General features: G+C 42.5%; 2 protein-coding genes across 2 annotated transcripts in view; both read left to right on the top strand.

Annotated features, from left to right (window-relative positions):
- Positions 1-431, top strand: part of LOC126018552 (F-actin-monooxygenase MICAL2-like) — a 39,726-nt gene extending 39,295 nt beyond the window's left edge. Inside the window, exon 6 of the mRNA XM_049780674.1 lies at positions 129-431. Coding sequence (XP_049636631.1) covers positions 129-313 — 185 coding nt within the window. The 3' untranslated portion in view covers positions 314-431. The remainder of the gene's footprint in view (positions 1-128) is intronic.
- A 4,473-nt stretch (positions 432-4,904) lies between these two features.
- PARVA (parvin alpha) overlaps positions 4,905-14,502 on the top strand; it is a 202,872-nt gene continuing 193,274 nt past the window's right edge. The window contains exons 1-2 of the mRNA XM_049781123.1: positions 4,905-4,923; positions 14,112-14,324. Of these exons, the coding sequence (XP_049637080.1) occupies positions 14,189-14,324 (136 nt within the window). The 5' untranslated portion in view covers positions 4,905-4,923; positions 14,112-14,188. The remainder of the gene's footprint in view (positions 4,924-14,111; positions 14,325-14,502) is intronic.

A 14,502-nucleotide genomic window follows, 5' to 3' on the forward strand; every position in this document is an offset into this window, starting at 1 on the left:
ACCATGTTTTCTCTGTGGAAATTAAAGAGCAGAGTGTGTCCTGAACAACTGGCAATGTCCATGCCAAGGGCTCTCCCCAGGGCCTACCCTTATCTGGGGGACTAATGTTTTCCTTTTTTTTCCTTTAGAGAGCCAGAAGGATGAGAAGGCTCGAAATGAGGAACAAGCAATTATCAATGAGATGATGCAAGTGATCGAGCAAAGGGACAGGCTAGTAGATTCCTTAGAGGAACAACGCATCAAAGAAAAGGCTGAAGACCAGCGCTTTGAAAGTTTCTTCTTCTCCATGGGCTGCCAGCTGAGCAGGACCTGAGAAGGTGTGGTGCATACAGAGTCCTCCGCTGAGTGCTGGGGACAGGACTCAGAGCATCTCTGCACTTCCTTCTCTTTGCAGGACTAATACAACCTGGAATCTGTTACACCTGCTACAATATTATGGGTTTCTTTTTAAATTAAAATTCTCTAATGTGTACAACAGTTGCCCAAGATCCTTTCAGAGATTATAATGAAGAAAACACAAAGACTCTGGAAATGGGCAATTTTAGCAGGTTTCTCAGGTTGGAGATGACCTTGGCAAGCAAGCAGCTATTGTCTGTCCTAATGTGACATACAGACCCACTCTTCTGATGCTTTTCTCACAAACCTCCCCAACTCGCAGAGTTAAATGTAGTTTTAAGATTTTCAAGAAGTTGCCTTTTTGTTCATACAGCTATATTTTCACTCCCCTCCACCTTTTGTTTTTCTGCACGGATGACCACTTTCCAAATGTAAAAAAAAATAGATATAATTGAAAGGTTAGGTTAATATTTAAATGGTGTTTCCAGAGACAGGGGAAAACCTTGAGATTACTGATTACATAAAGCAAATAACTCATATGGCAGGTGTTATTCAATCCTGGGTGAATTTAACTTACCAGGTGTATTTATGAACCTCAATATAATATGACATTCATAAGTAATGAGAGTGTAATAAGACATTTGAGCCTCAACTTTATTTTAAGAAAGATGAAAGAAAAAAACCTTAACTTTCTACCAGCAACATGTTTTCTTTCTTTCTTTCTTTCTTTCTTTCTTTCTTTCTTTCTTTCTTTCTTTCTTTCTTTCTTTCTTTCTTTCTTTCTTTCTTTCTTTCTTTCTTCTTTCTTTCTTTCTCTTTCTTTTTTCTTTCTCTCTTTTTCTTTCTTCCTTCCTTCCTTCTTCCTCCCTCCCTCCCTCTGTTCTTTCTTTCTTCTTTCTTTCTCTTTTTCTTCCTTCCTTCCTTCCTTTCTTCCTCCCTCCCTCCCTCTGTTCTTTCTTTCTTTCTTCCTTCCTTCCTTCCTTTCTTTCTTTCTTTCTTTCTTTCTTTCTTTCTTTCTTTCTTTCTTTCTTTCTTTCTTTCTTTCTTTCTTTCTTTCTTTCTTTCTTTCTTTCTTTCTTCTTTCCTTCCTTCCTTTCTTTCATCAAATTATGTTAGTTTATAAAAGTAGAAGAATTTTTGTTGTTATGGTGCTGGGGATCAAACCCAGGCCTCATACATGTAATACAAGTTCTCTAGCATTGAGCTATATCCCCCACCCAACAAAAGCTTTCTGTCAGTGTGCCCTTCTACAGCCTCAGAGTATAATGAAAATGTTTAAGAAAATGAATAAATTTAAAGTGCCTTTATATGATGGTTGATAATGGCAAAAAAGAAAAGAAAATTTTATTTATTGGAAGAATGCTGGTGAATTCAGTGCTGCTATTCAAAGTGAACATTCTGTTGTGCATATATAGATCATTGACTCACAGCAGTTTCCATAGGGTTTGGAGAAATTTGCCCCATTTCTCCCTAGAGACTCCAGACACTTCCCAGAGGAAGTGCCACAAGACAAGCATTAAGTCACTCAGGACTTCAAGATGAAGCTGAGTATAGCAATCTGAGTGACCAAATCCCAAATGAGGTCTTGAATTTTTCTTCTAATTTTTTTGTTTGTTTGCATGCAAACAAATACACTATCTACTGTGCCATCACTCCAGCCTATCACTCTTGCCCTTTTAATGATTTGTTTGTTTGGGGGCCACACTGGTGGTGCTCACAGGTCACTCCTGCCTCTGTGCTCAGAAATCAGTCCTGTAAGCTTGAGAGACCATTTGGGATGCCAGGATCAAACTGAGTTGACCATGATGTAAGGCAAATGCCCTACCAGCTGTGCTATTGCTCCAGCCCCTTCTCTTCTTATTTTCTTAAATGATATTTTTAATGAGAAAAGGAAGCTGAAGAATGGAATTGATAAACTTACATAGACTCTTAATCTGTTTAATAGTGTGTATGAGAAAAGAAAAAAATATTTTGATTTTGGGCCACACTGTTACTCCTGGCTCAGTAATCACTCCTGGTATTGATCAGGAGACCATAACAGTACCAGGAATCATACTAGAGTAGACTAATTTGTGCAAGACTAGTATCTGCTCACTATACCTATCTCTCTACTCTAAAGTAAAGATCTTTTGTTTGTTTCTGGGTCACACCAGGTGTTGCTCAGGGCTTACTCCTGTCTCTGCACTCAGGGATTACTCCAGTGACTACATGGTTCTGATCAAATCAAGGTCAGCTGTGTGCAAAGCAAATGTCCTACTTGCTGTATTATTGCCATAGCCCCTCTAAAGAAAAGATTTTTAAATGGTGTTTTGTTTTTGTAAAGTATTTGTTTTTTCTCTGTGTGTTTTTTTTAATGATTCAGGCAATTATTGATGAGAACAGATAAAAAAATTAACTTCTCTGTCTATTTCATCTCTCATGAATATTTAAATATATTTGAAGACCAATGGCTTTCTGCAATAGTTGACTCTGAATGGATACTTGAGTCTGGACAGCCAAGAAAACAAAAATTATAGGTGTAACTGGATTTCCCAAGTCAGCCAAAATTTAGGATTGTTTTAAAAGGCAGCTTGGTATCAGGAGGTGCCAAGTTCTTCTTTTTTAACAATAAGGTCTTCTAGTGCCTGAATTCTATTACTGATGATTACATGTAAATATCTAATCTGTCAAAAACTCTGTCCCTGATGGCTCTTTATCTCTTTTTATTTATGTATTTAGTGAAAACTGCTAGTAAAATTTAGTCGTAATTCTTGTTTCTTTTTTTTTTTTTTTTTTTTTTTTTTTTGTGGTTTTTGGGTCACACCCAGCAGTGCTCAGGGGTTATTTCTGGCTCCAGGCTCAGAAATTGCTCCTGGCAGGCACAGGGGACCATATGGGGTGCCGGGATTCGAACCAATGACCTCCTGCATGAAAGGCAAATGCCTTACCTCCATGCTATCTCTCCGGCCCCGTAATTCTTGTTTCTTGTGATATAGTTTGGAAAAAACCAACTGACACTAAGCTATTAATGTATAAGCTATTTAATATGCAGCTAACCCAAATGTTTCAGTTATACAACAGTTAGTTGTATAATTTTAAAGATTTGTTTTAAAGAATATCAAAATAATATTTTTATATTTAGAGGTAATAGTATATACATTTAGAGGTAATATTGTATAATGCAGGAATGTGGCCTATTTTAAGAAAAAGACATAGCTTGCATTTTCATTGATGCATATAGAAAGATTCAAGCTCAACTTTTCTGCCAGTTACATAAGCATATTATTTGGAACTTGCATACAGGTGACACTCAAACGCGTAGTTTCTAGCTTGTTTTTATGCAAAAAAATTAATTGCCACTTATTTTAATTTGTCCTTTCTATTTGAAAAAAAAATGACACTCCCAAGAGGATTAACAAAGAAGATAGTTCTTGGCTCTTATATTCTGTAAGTAATGAGGAAAAAAAATTGTTCACTTTCTCCCAAAGACTTTATATTTTGATTTAAGGCTGAATCTTATCTAAGTTAAAACTTCTACTCTATGTCAACGTTCAATTTTATTAGTACAGAAAAGCCACTCAACAGTCATTTTCCAAAGGACTCATATTGCAGCTATTAAACTATTTAAAATGATTCCATTTCTTTCTCACAAAAAAGGAGATTCTACAACCCCCCTCCCAAAATGTAAAATACTTTATTTTTTTTTGATGACCATTTCTTTGTATGCAAGAGGAGTGGGATTGTGATGAAGACAGGCAGAGCGTTCACTGCCCCACAAAAGAACATTGTGATCAAGGCTTAACAATGTTGGTCTTTAGCACAAAAATGCCTGGTCTTGGGTCCTATTTCACACTCAATCAGCTTCTGAGTTCAATCAAAGGGAGGCTCAGCATCTTACATAAGATGAACTGAGAGGCTAGTTATTGAGTCTCTCTGTTCACTCAAACCATGCGTGTATTGACCTATGGGTTTAATACACATTCTCTGAATGCCCATGGGGCTCTGCAACCCTGTACTGAATATAGGGATACAGAAATATTAGTGTTCCATACTTCCCTCAAACACAAAGATAACTGCCACTTCCCGGTAACTACAAAAATACAATCCTTTTCCTTTTTCCTTTTCATTTTAAGCAGAACTATTCTACTCTCACGTATGACAAGCACAGAGACTTCCATACTCAATAACAGGCTTCTTTGGCAAGAAAAACAAGTTTGTGTTTCTAAAACTGTGAAAAATAATATTAGGTTGTAAGGTTTCGTTTAAGCCTTGACTTGGGCAATGTTCGGCAGCTCGGAATCAATCAATGCTGAGATGCAGCATGCTAATTACCACTGTGAAAGGAAGTGGCAGGTGTTGCCAACTCTGATGAGCTGCAATGAAATTGATGTTTTCTGCATTCTGGAGGCAAATGACACTTCGGCACTGTCTTCCCAGGAAGCAGATTTCCAGGCTTTTCCTTGCAAACTGAAAATGGCAGTGTCCCCCACCCAGGTGGTGGAGCCGAGCAACCCTCCTCACTCCTGCCAGCAGGACAGAGGTGGCAGGGAGCAGCTGGAGCTGCCACAGGAGAGAGAATGGCAGTCACCAACTGTAGGGAGAGTCCAGGTAGGAGTTTATTATAATAAGGAGGTTCACGCACGGGGGAGCCTGTACTATTTCGCCGGCTGTTTATCTTCTAACCTCACTACTGAGTAGCTTGTAAAAGATTAATTTGCTCCAACCATTGGGAATGATCCATGCGGGATTGAAATGTGTTACGTGGGCACTGCTATAAATACTGAAATGAACCAAGAATAAATGGTTTTGTGTTGAAAGAAGCAAAACATTTTCACGTGGGCTCGGTCTGGCACCTTGGCGGGAGGCAGTGGCGCCTTCTTTCCTTCTGGGCTTCAGAGATTGTCAGAAAGAGGCTAGGAGTCCTCAGAGATTTTACTCCCACTGACAATAGGGAGGGTCTTACCTGACCAGCAAATTGGAATTAAATGGGAGGAGAGAAGGCGGCTCACCTGAGTCTCTCACTTCTCAACAAAGCAAGCTCTTCTCTGGGCTGAGGATTTATCAACTCTGGGACTAGCCAAATTCCACCTCCATTTCTTTTACTTTTCTACCTGGCACAGACAGACTGGTTTTGGATTTCCTTCACTCAACAGAAATGATCTCTTCCATGCACCAAACTGGCCCCTTCTGGCAAAGCTCACTCTTTCTGGGCCAACTTTTTTTGTTTGTTCTTATTTCCAGCACCTGAGGACTTGTGAACTGTGAGCATGCAACATGTCAGAATTCCATATCAAGTCAGGCGAGTGGTCAGTGCCCCCCCAACTCACTCATTTCTCCTGACCCTTTTTTTCAGCTGGTTATTTGCAATGATTCATTTTCTCCAGAGTCCTGCTCAGAGTAAACATGTCAAGCGGGAGAGCCATTTTGCAAGCACCAACATGAATTCCCAACCCTAACAATGCCAAGAGAAGTAGGGAGGGCCCTTTGATAGGGTTTGCTGTGTTCCTCCTCCTCCTCCTTCTCCTCTTCCTCTTCTCCTTCCCTTCCTTTCCCCCTCCCCTCCTCTTACCCTCCTCCTCCTCTTCCTCTATCTCCCCCCTCCCCCCACACCTTTGTTAGACATTCTCTCAGAGACCTTAGCTGATCTGGTTGCTAGCAACTCCAGTCTCTCAGCCTCAGGGCATGCTAAATCATTTCCTGCTTCTTCCCTTCAAGCTCTTTTCTAGAACTAAAAAGGCAAAACCAAAGCTGTCAATACTCCCTGGAAGAGCCTCAATCCTAATAATGGTGCTGGACACTGAAATCAGCTTGTCTTACCTGCCAGGAGCTAGGATATACTAAATGCAATCATTCTGAAAGCAAAACTACAGAAATAATCTTAAAATCCTGGGTTATATTGTGAAAGCAAAAATTCTTAAGATCACCTTCTATCCCTTTTTGGAGACCCAGAAGTTTGGAGTTTATCACGTAGCTTAGATGCATAGTAGGAGGGTGAAAGCTAGACCCAGATGTTGGTCTATAAAGCCCAACTCCAATATCAGGCTAATTTGTACCTATTCCCTTCTCCTTCTCTTCCTCCTCTAGATCCCTTCCAAGAGTCACCCTGCCTCAGACAGCCATGCACAGCTCTGATTTGGAGAAAGTTGAATGTAGAAATCAGAAGGGCTGCTTGCAAAAACTTCCATGCTGTACCTTTGGTGGGTTTTTTTTGGGGGGTAGGAGAGAGGCAGGAGTGGTTTTTGGATCACAAGGCAAGCAACCTTAATCTCTGTACACTCTCTGTGATCCAACTACATCTCTCTCTCTCTATATATATATATATATATTTATTTATATATATTTACATCTATATATTTACAGAATAGGAAAAGGATCAGTTAGGCAGCTAGATCACCTAATTCTATTCCTCAAAAATAGCTCTCAATGACCTCTGAGCACAGAGCCAGGAGTAGGTCCTGAATAGTGTCAGGTGTGCTCCCCAAAAGAAACAAAAAAGAAGCAAAAAGAAACAAAAACCTAATACAAAAATACAATTACAAGTAGTATAAATAATGGTATTGATTTTTGTCTTAGCAGTTTAAAAACTATTTCTCCTATTTTCACCAATCCGCAGGTACAAAATAAGGTTGCAAACCACTGCTGGAAAAAGATACATCTTTTTCTTGTGTGCTCTGGCACCCCTGACACCTTAATCTTGGATCCTAGTGTATGTGAAGTTCCCTTTTGTCCCAGATTGAGAAGCATGGCATCCCAAAATCAAATCCCAGCCCAGTGGGTTGGTTCAGGAAACAAGAACATGGGCTGAGAGAATGAGAGGTGGAGGGAGCCAACAGCTGAGGGAGTTTGGGGAATCCCTGAAAGTAAGGTGTCTTTTGTGGGCTCCTGGAAAAAGATCAGGATTGTGGTCGCTGGATAAAGGGGCGTCCCAAATGAAATGCTGAGAGATGACTCCTAATATACCTGTGGACTTCTAATTCTCTGCCCTTCCCCTCCCTCCACTCAAGAACAGCATCATAGATCCCAGTATCATTGGGATGCATGGACTTATCATCCTAATAGTAATAGGAGTTGAGAGTCAGTAATTATGTTTCTACCACAGCTCACAGATGACACTGGACAACCTAAGATGCCTCTGCATCCTCATCTTTAAAAAAGGCATGGCCTCCCTCCCTTCTCACAGGAGCCAAGCTTTGCACATGTCATCTTTAATTTTAAGATGGGAATGGCTAGGATCAGGGGTCCTCAAACTTTTTAAACAAGGAACCAGTTAACTGTTCCTCAGACTGTTGGAGGGCCAAACTAAAGTTTCAAAAAAAAGACTATGAACAAGTTCCTATGCACTCTGCAAATATCTTATTTTGAAGTAAAAAAAAGAAAGGAGCAAACACAATATTTAAAATGAAAAATAAGTAAAGTCAAGTCAACAAACTTACCAGTATTTCAAGGGGAACTATGGCTAGGTTTTGGTGAGTTGGAGAGCCCCAGCCTGAGACTCAGAGGAGTCAGGAGACAGAGAGGGAAGGAAAGGAGTTGGAGAGTGAGGTGCACTTCCCACACATGTGCACTGTGGCCTTGATGAGTTAGTTGCTAAGCAGGACATGTAGCAATGGCAAAAACACCCAGTAGGCTGGATAAATATTCTTGGTGCACTATATGTGGCCTATGGGTCATAGTTTGAGGAGCCCTGGGCTAGATGATAACCATGAATGGAGGAGGCACGGTGAATCTAAGTGTTCCAATCCTCCACTTCAGAAAGGGGATATGAAGCTTAAAGTCTCAGCAGGAGAAGTACAATGGTTGTTTCCAGAACATTTCCCTGAATGTTGTCTGGAAGGAGAATCTGGAAATATCTTTCCCTCCCAGGATATTTCAAGGAGAGCACAGGTATATATCACATAACTGGGGAGCACAGCATAAGATTGGGACCAATCAGTAGGACAGGAAGACCAAAGGAAGGAAACCATGTTGGAAGGAGACTATGGTAGCAATGAGTTTGAGATATTCTCATCTGCATTTCCGTGCTGATCTGTCAAAGCAGAAGTCTGATATTCAAATTTTCCCTTGGCTGTGGTGATCAACAGTGAGTACAGCAATCCCTCCAATAAGATATCCAGTCCCTCATCAGGTAGAGAGGTAAGCAGATTATGTCTCAAAAAGCTTGGGCTACACTACACTGAAGTTGGATCAGAGACCATTGGGGAAGTTTTTTTGGTTTTTAGGTCACACCCTATATTGCTCAGGGGTTACTCCTGGCTTTGCACTCAGAAATAGCTCCTGGTGGGGCCAGAGAGATAGTATGGAGGTAAGGCATTTGCCTTGCATGCAGAAGGTCGGTGGTTTGAATCCCGGTGTCCCATATGGTCCCTTGAACTTGCCAGGAGCGATTTCTGAGAGTAGGGCTAGGAGTAACCCCTGAGTGCTGCCGGGTGTGACCGAAAAATAAAAATAAAAAAAAAAATTAAAAAAAAGAAATCGCTCCTGGCTGGCTTGGGGGAACCATATGGTGTGACGGGATTCTAACCACTGTCTGCCCTGGGTTGGCTGCATGCATGGCAAATGCCCTTCCACTGTGCTATCTCTCCGGCCCCTGGGGAAGGTTTTTTTTGGGGGGACAGGGCACATCTGAAGGTGCTTAGGGGTTTCCTGGATCTGTGTTCCCTCTTGGAAGGCTCAGGAAACCACCATATGGGATGCTGGGTATCTAACCTGGGTCAGCTGCATGCAAGGCAAACACCCTACTTACTATGCTATTGTTATGACCCTCCACTGGGGAAATTTTGACATGGTCAAACAGCTTTCTTTCATCAGGTAGTGGCCACCCCTGTAAAACCCCCTTCACCCTTCCAGATGGCAACTAGAAGGCACAGTCCTTCCCCAGGGCTGTCAAGAAGGTTCCTCCACAAGCTGAGGATACAAATAGGAGTTTACAGGGTATCCCAGAGTTCTGGAGACTAGAAGGAAAGTGTTTGTGGGCTCCTCTCATCCTTTCAAGAGGATATATCTTGTTTCAATTCTAGTCACTTCAGTCACTCCCTGAATGGCAGAAGAGCCACAAGGAGGCTTCCTCCTGGGTTTTCACACTCTCCTGTGCATGTGTATGCAAACACCCTCAACTCCCAAGGGTTCTAGGTTGACCATGTGAGGTGCCCACCCCATCGCAGTACCACTTACATGGTATTTTGTTTGTGGGCCATATCCAGTAGTTGCTTCTGGTGGCACTCAGGGGAATATATGATGCTGGGGATTAAAACAGGGTGGGCCATATGCAAATCAAGCTCCTTTACCCCTAAACTATCTCTCTGAGCCCTACACACTTCATTTAAACATCACCAATTATATATTATAACTCTATTTCCAAGTAAAGTCAAAGGTAAGGTTCTTAGACTTCAATGTATTTTGTTTTCTTAGTGCTTGTTGGGTTTTGGTGCTATATCTGGCAGTGCTAAGGGCTTACTCTTAGTTCCATATTTAAGTTTCATTCATGAAAGAGCTTAGGGGCCCATATGAAGTGTTGGAGATTGAATTAGATTTACAAATGTTCAGGGTAGTGAGTGTTGTATGATCTCTCTGATCCCAATGAAGCTATCCTCTTAACATACTTTGTTTTACAGAATACAATTCACCCCAAACATGCCATTCACACTTAGGAAATGTGAAACTTTCTCTCCAGGGTTAGTCTCTTTTACTTTGAGTTGCACCTTAATTTGATTTGAGATGATAGTTAAAAAAAATGAATCTGAGTTTTAAAACCATTTCCAATAGCAATGATAAAAGACACACAGCAAAATGAAAAGTGAACAAATGCCCAAAACAAGTGGCCTTAAACATGATAGATACAGACTTTTAAACTCTCTTTAAATAAAGCACACAGACTCCAATTTTTCTCCATTATTTCATTGCTGTTATTCTTTTACTATTTTTTATGGGTACCCCAGAGATTACAGTATGATGCCTGGATTTACCAAAGTGCAATGTAAGTTGTTATTTCTTCCCCCAAACAATGCTGAGAGGTTAGAATACAGTTTTATTTATTTGCTTCCCAATTTAAATGCTTTGCCTTTGTGCGCTTTAATTTGATTTATATATGTTAAAACCCTACAAAATATTATTATTGATATTTTACGAATTTAATATGGTTTTGATTCACCCATGTAGCTTCCATTTTCTTTGTAGTTTATTCCTCCCAGAGCCACCAACTTTCCATCTGAGATACTGAACCTTCTGCCATTCATCCAGGTTTTCTATGGGTCTGCTAGCCACAGTTTTTCTCATAGGTGCCTTTTACTGAAGATTCCCTTATTTTTTCTTAGTGAAGTGTTTTGAAGTGTTTACTCTAGTGGAGTCTTTTGGAGTCCCAAACAAAAGCAAAGGGATTTGGGAGTGAGAGGGGATGAATGGTTGAGTCAGGGAAAGTTTGGTGCTGGCAAGGGTCACCTTGCTCCATCTCTAAATGCTTTGCAGTTGAGAGAGAGACAGACAGACAGACAGAGAGACAGAGAGACACAGAGAGAGAGAGACAGAGACAGAGAGAGTGTGTGGGTATACATACCACACATAATACCAATTACCTCTCACCCCATATCATCTCTCCATAGTTTCCTTCTCCAAAATCTTAGTCTTTTAAATGTCCTTAACTTTGCTCTCAAGCACAATCTTCTGCATTTTGCCCAATTTTTCCAGTTCTCTGGAATGGGGGTGGCCTGTATTAGATAGTCTGATAGTAATAGAGGCAGAATAGTTATGTTCCATGGTATGCCAGAAAGATATTTTTGCAGCTGATAAATGACACTGTTGCTTACTTAAGGCAGTCATGTTACTACTGCACAAAGCTGGGGAAAAGTTTTTAAGTTGAGGGACTATAATATATATAATCTTAGCTGGGGACTGGAGAGATTGCTTTGCACGTGGCTGGCCCAGTTTGATACCTGGCACATATATGGTTCCCTGAGCACTGCCAGTTACCTCTGAGAACAGTCAGGAGTAAATCCTGAACCTAGCTGAGTATGCCCCAACCTGTCCTTCCAAAGTAAACCCAGCTGAGTATCATGGATGCTATGAATATTGGAAAGAACAAATGAGAAAAGCTATAGTATTGGTCTCTCATTATAACTACTGTGATCATCTTAATCAAACTCTCCAAGTTTCAAATTACTTATCTGTCAAATGGATATAATAAACTAATTTGTGTCTCAAAAGAGATAAAATCAACATTTTTGGGGGGTTGAAGCAGGGAAGTTTGGGCCACACTCCGCTGTGCTCTAGGGTTACTCCTGGCTCTGTGTTCAGGGACCATTACTTGTTGTCTTCAGGTACCATTTGTGGTGCTGGGGATCAAACCTGGGTTGGTCACATGCAGTGTCATATCCCCATTATATCTCTGGCTAATGAAACTATTTTTTTTTGTTCTGATTTAGATCACACCCTGTGGAATTTCTATTCCAATACCTCGCTTTGGTAATGAATAAAAAGAGACACAGAAGAAGGAATAAACTAGCCCATATTCTGAATTTTAATAAGAGTTCCTAGAGTAAAAGAATGGAATTTGGAATGTCCTTGTGTATACAAAATTCTGAGAAAGAATGATAAAAGATGGAATAAAAGCATAATTCTATTTGGGCTTCAACTTTCTTTTTTAGAATGATCAGGGTTAGGCTAGTCATATTCTTCCTTTATCCTGGGTGAGATTTTGCTTGTTTGTTTGTTTGTTTGTTTTGAGGCCACGTCCACTGGTACTCAGGTTTTATTCCTAGCTCTGTGCCTAGAGATCACTAACAGGCAGACTCAGGGGGACCATATATGATGCTTGGAATTGAACCCAGGTTAGCTGCATACAAGGCAAGTGCTCTATAAGCTATACATCCTCTAGCTTCTCCTGGGTAAAAATTTCAGTTTCCAGGACATCTCTAACACTGGAACCACCATCAAAAATATAGGACAGAGAGATAGCACAGCACGTTTGCTTTGCAAGTGGCCAATCCCAAACCCAGATGAACCCGGGTTTGATTCTCAGCATTCCATATGATCCACCAATCCTGCCAAGAGCAAGTTTTGAGAGCAGAGCCATGAATAACTTCTGATACTGCCAGGTGTGACCCACCCCCGCAATGTAATTTCTAAAAGAGGCAAAATTATGTTTCTTAAGCAAAGATAACATAAACTCACATTCTTCTAAGATTCCATGGGCCAAGCAGTGCCGGGAATGACCCCTGAGAGCAGAGCATGGAGTAACCCTGAACACCAACCACTAAGTGTGATCCCTCCCCCACCCCCAATTTTTTTTTTTTTTTTTTTGTCAGCTTGTTGGACTCTAGTAGAGTCAGATGTGTGATAAAAGTCTTCAGGAGCAAGATGCCATAGGCCTGGGTTTGATTTCCTCCAACTCAAATGGTCTCCCAAGCAGTGCCGGGAATGACCCTTGAGAGAAGAGCAAGGAGTAACCCCTGAACACCACTGAGTGTGATCCCCAAATAAAAAAATTCTTTAAGAGTTTGTATTAGGAAGAAAGCCAGGCTGCAACTGCTGAGGACTCCAAGGCCGCCCAGGTAAAAGATGTAGATTCAGGCAGCATCTTGCCAAGACTTTTCCTTGGCAAGCTCTTGCTTTTACTCCATTTTGTTTGTTTATTTTTCTGTTCATCAGCATACATGGCTAGAGACTGTCACCCCAGTATTGAATCTGTGATTTTCACCAAGCTTCCTCTTCTATTCTGGCTAGTTTCTCTAGTATAGTTCAGATTCTTGGCTGATACTATCTGATTGGTTTCTCCCAGTCAAGCTTGAGTGTTCTTTGGGACCTTTGGGTCAGAGGCTCACACAGGGTCCATCAGCTGTAGTTACTCAGAGGGATGAAAAAGAATCTCAGTGCTGGAGTTCAAAAAAACATGCATTTAAGAATAGTTTTCCAGATCTGTCCTGGGTGATTGTTAATCCTCCCGAGTCTGGTTGTTAATGTTGCATTTAGGTAGGACATATTTGTTTTGGTGTGGGGTCAAACAAGGGACTGTAGCCCTAACTTTATACTAATGTTTCCACCAACATCTGATGGGAAGCTTTCTTTGAGCAACTAGAAAACAGACTGAGTGGGCAGAAAAAAACAACCGGGCTTTGGGCTAAAAAAAAAAAAAGTGGAGTACAGCTGGATGCGCATATCCTGTTAGTGGGGCCTGACATTTTTGGGGGGTTCACCCTATTTCTTTTATTTTTTTCTTTTTGCTGAGTGTGGAGGGGGGGTAGGGTGGAGCGGTTTCTCCAAACTTACTACTACTGGCTCTATGCTCAGGTTTGTGGAGTGCAAGGAAAGCGCCTTCAAACTTTTCTATTTTCCTTCTGCTCCCTTATTTCTTTTCCAAGCTGGTTCCTAACTCAGTGGGCACTGAGTAGGTCATGGCCTCATCATTGAACCAGTAGAAGAAACTCAAGATAGTCAGCTCCTCTCTGGGCCCACCTGTCATCAGGACCTAGAGATCTCGAGGCAGGTGGCAGGGTTGGTGGCAGCAATAAGTCAAAGTCCCCGATTGTTAGCCAAAGTGCCAGCGGGGCTGAGCCTGGGGGGGGGGGGAGAGGCTTCGGGGGCCGGAGGATCACGCACCCACACGCACTTAGGGATCAGGCCTCAGGTCCTTGCGGGAGTGTGCCCCGCGCGCTCAGGCCGGCGAAGGCCAGGGCCAGGGCCCCGGAGCGCAGCTCCTTCCAGGGCGGAGGGCGGGCGGCGCGAGGGAGGGAGAGAGAGAGAGGGAAGGCAAAGGCGAGCGGGAGCTGCCTCAAATGCCTGGAATAATTCCGCTTCCGTTTGGAAAGCCGCAGCCTCGGTCCCGCCGCGCCCGCCCAGCTCCACTCCGCGTCCGACCCGGCCCGCGGCCGCTTGCTCCAGCGCCATGGCCACCTCTCCGCAGAAGTCGCCTTCGGTGCCCAAGTCCCCCACTCCCAAGTCGCCCCCGTCGCGCAAGAAAGATGACTCCTTCTTGGGGAAACTCGGAGGGACGCTGGCGCGAAGGAAGAAAGCCAAGGAGGGTGAGTGGCCTCGGGAACTGGGGGAGCAGCTGCGGGCCCGGGGGAGGCGCGCGGCGACGCGTGCGCGCTCTTCCTGGGCACGTTGCGCGGGGGCCCTGCGCGCCCAGCCTTAGGTCGCCGAGGGGCTGCGCGCGTGGGCTTGCGGGGCACTAGCCCCGGGGATGATGAGGTTTGGGCG

The sequence above is a fragment of the Suncus etruscus genome, chromosome 9 (genome assembly GCF_024139225.1).
Source record: "Suncus etruscus isolate mSunEtr1 chromosome 9, mSunEtr1.pri.cur, whole genome shotgun sequence".
In the NCBI taxonomy this organism is placed as follows: domain Eukaryota; kingdom Metazoa; phylum Chordata; class Mammalia; order Eulipotyphla; family Soricidae; genus Suncus; species Suncus etruscus.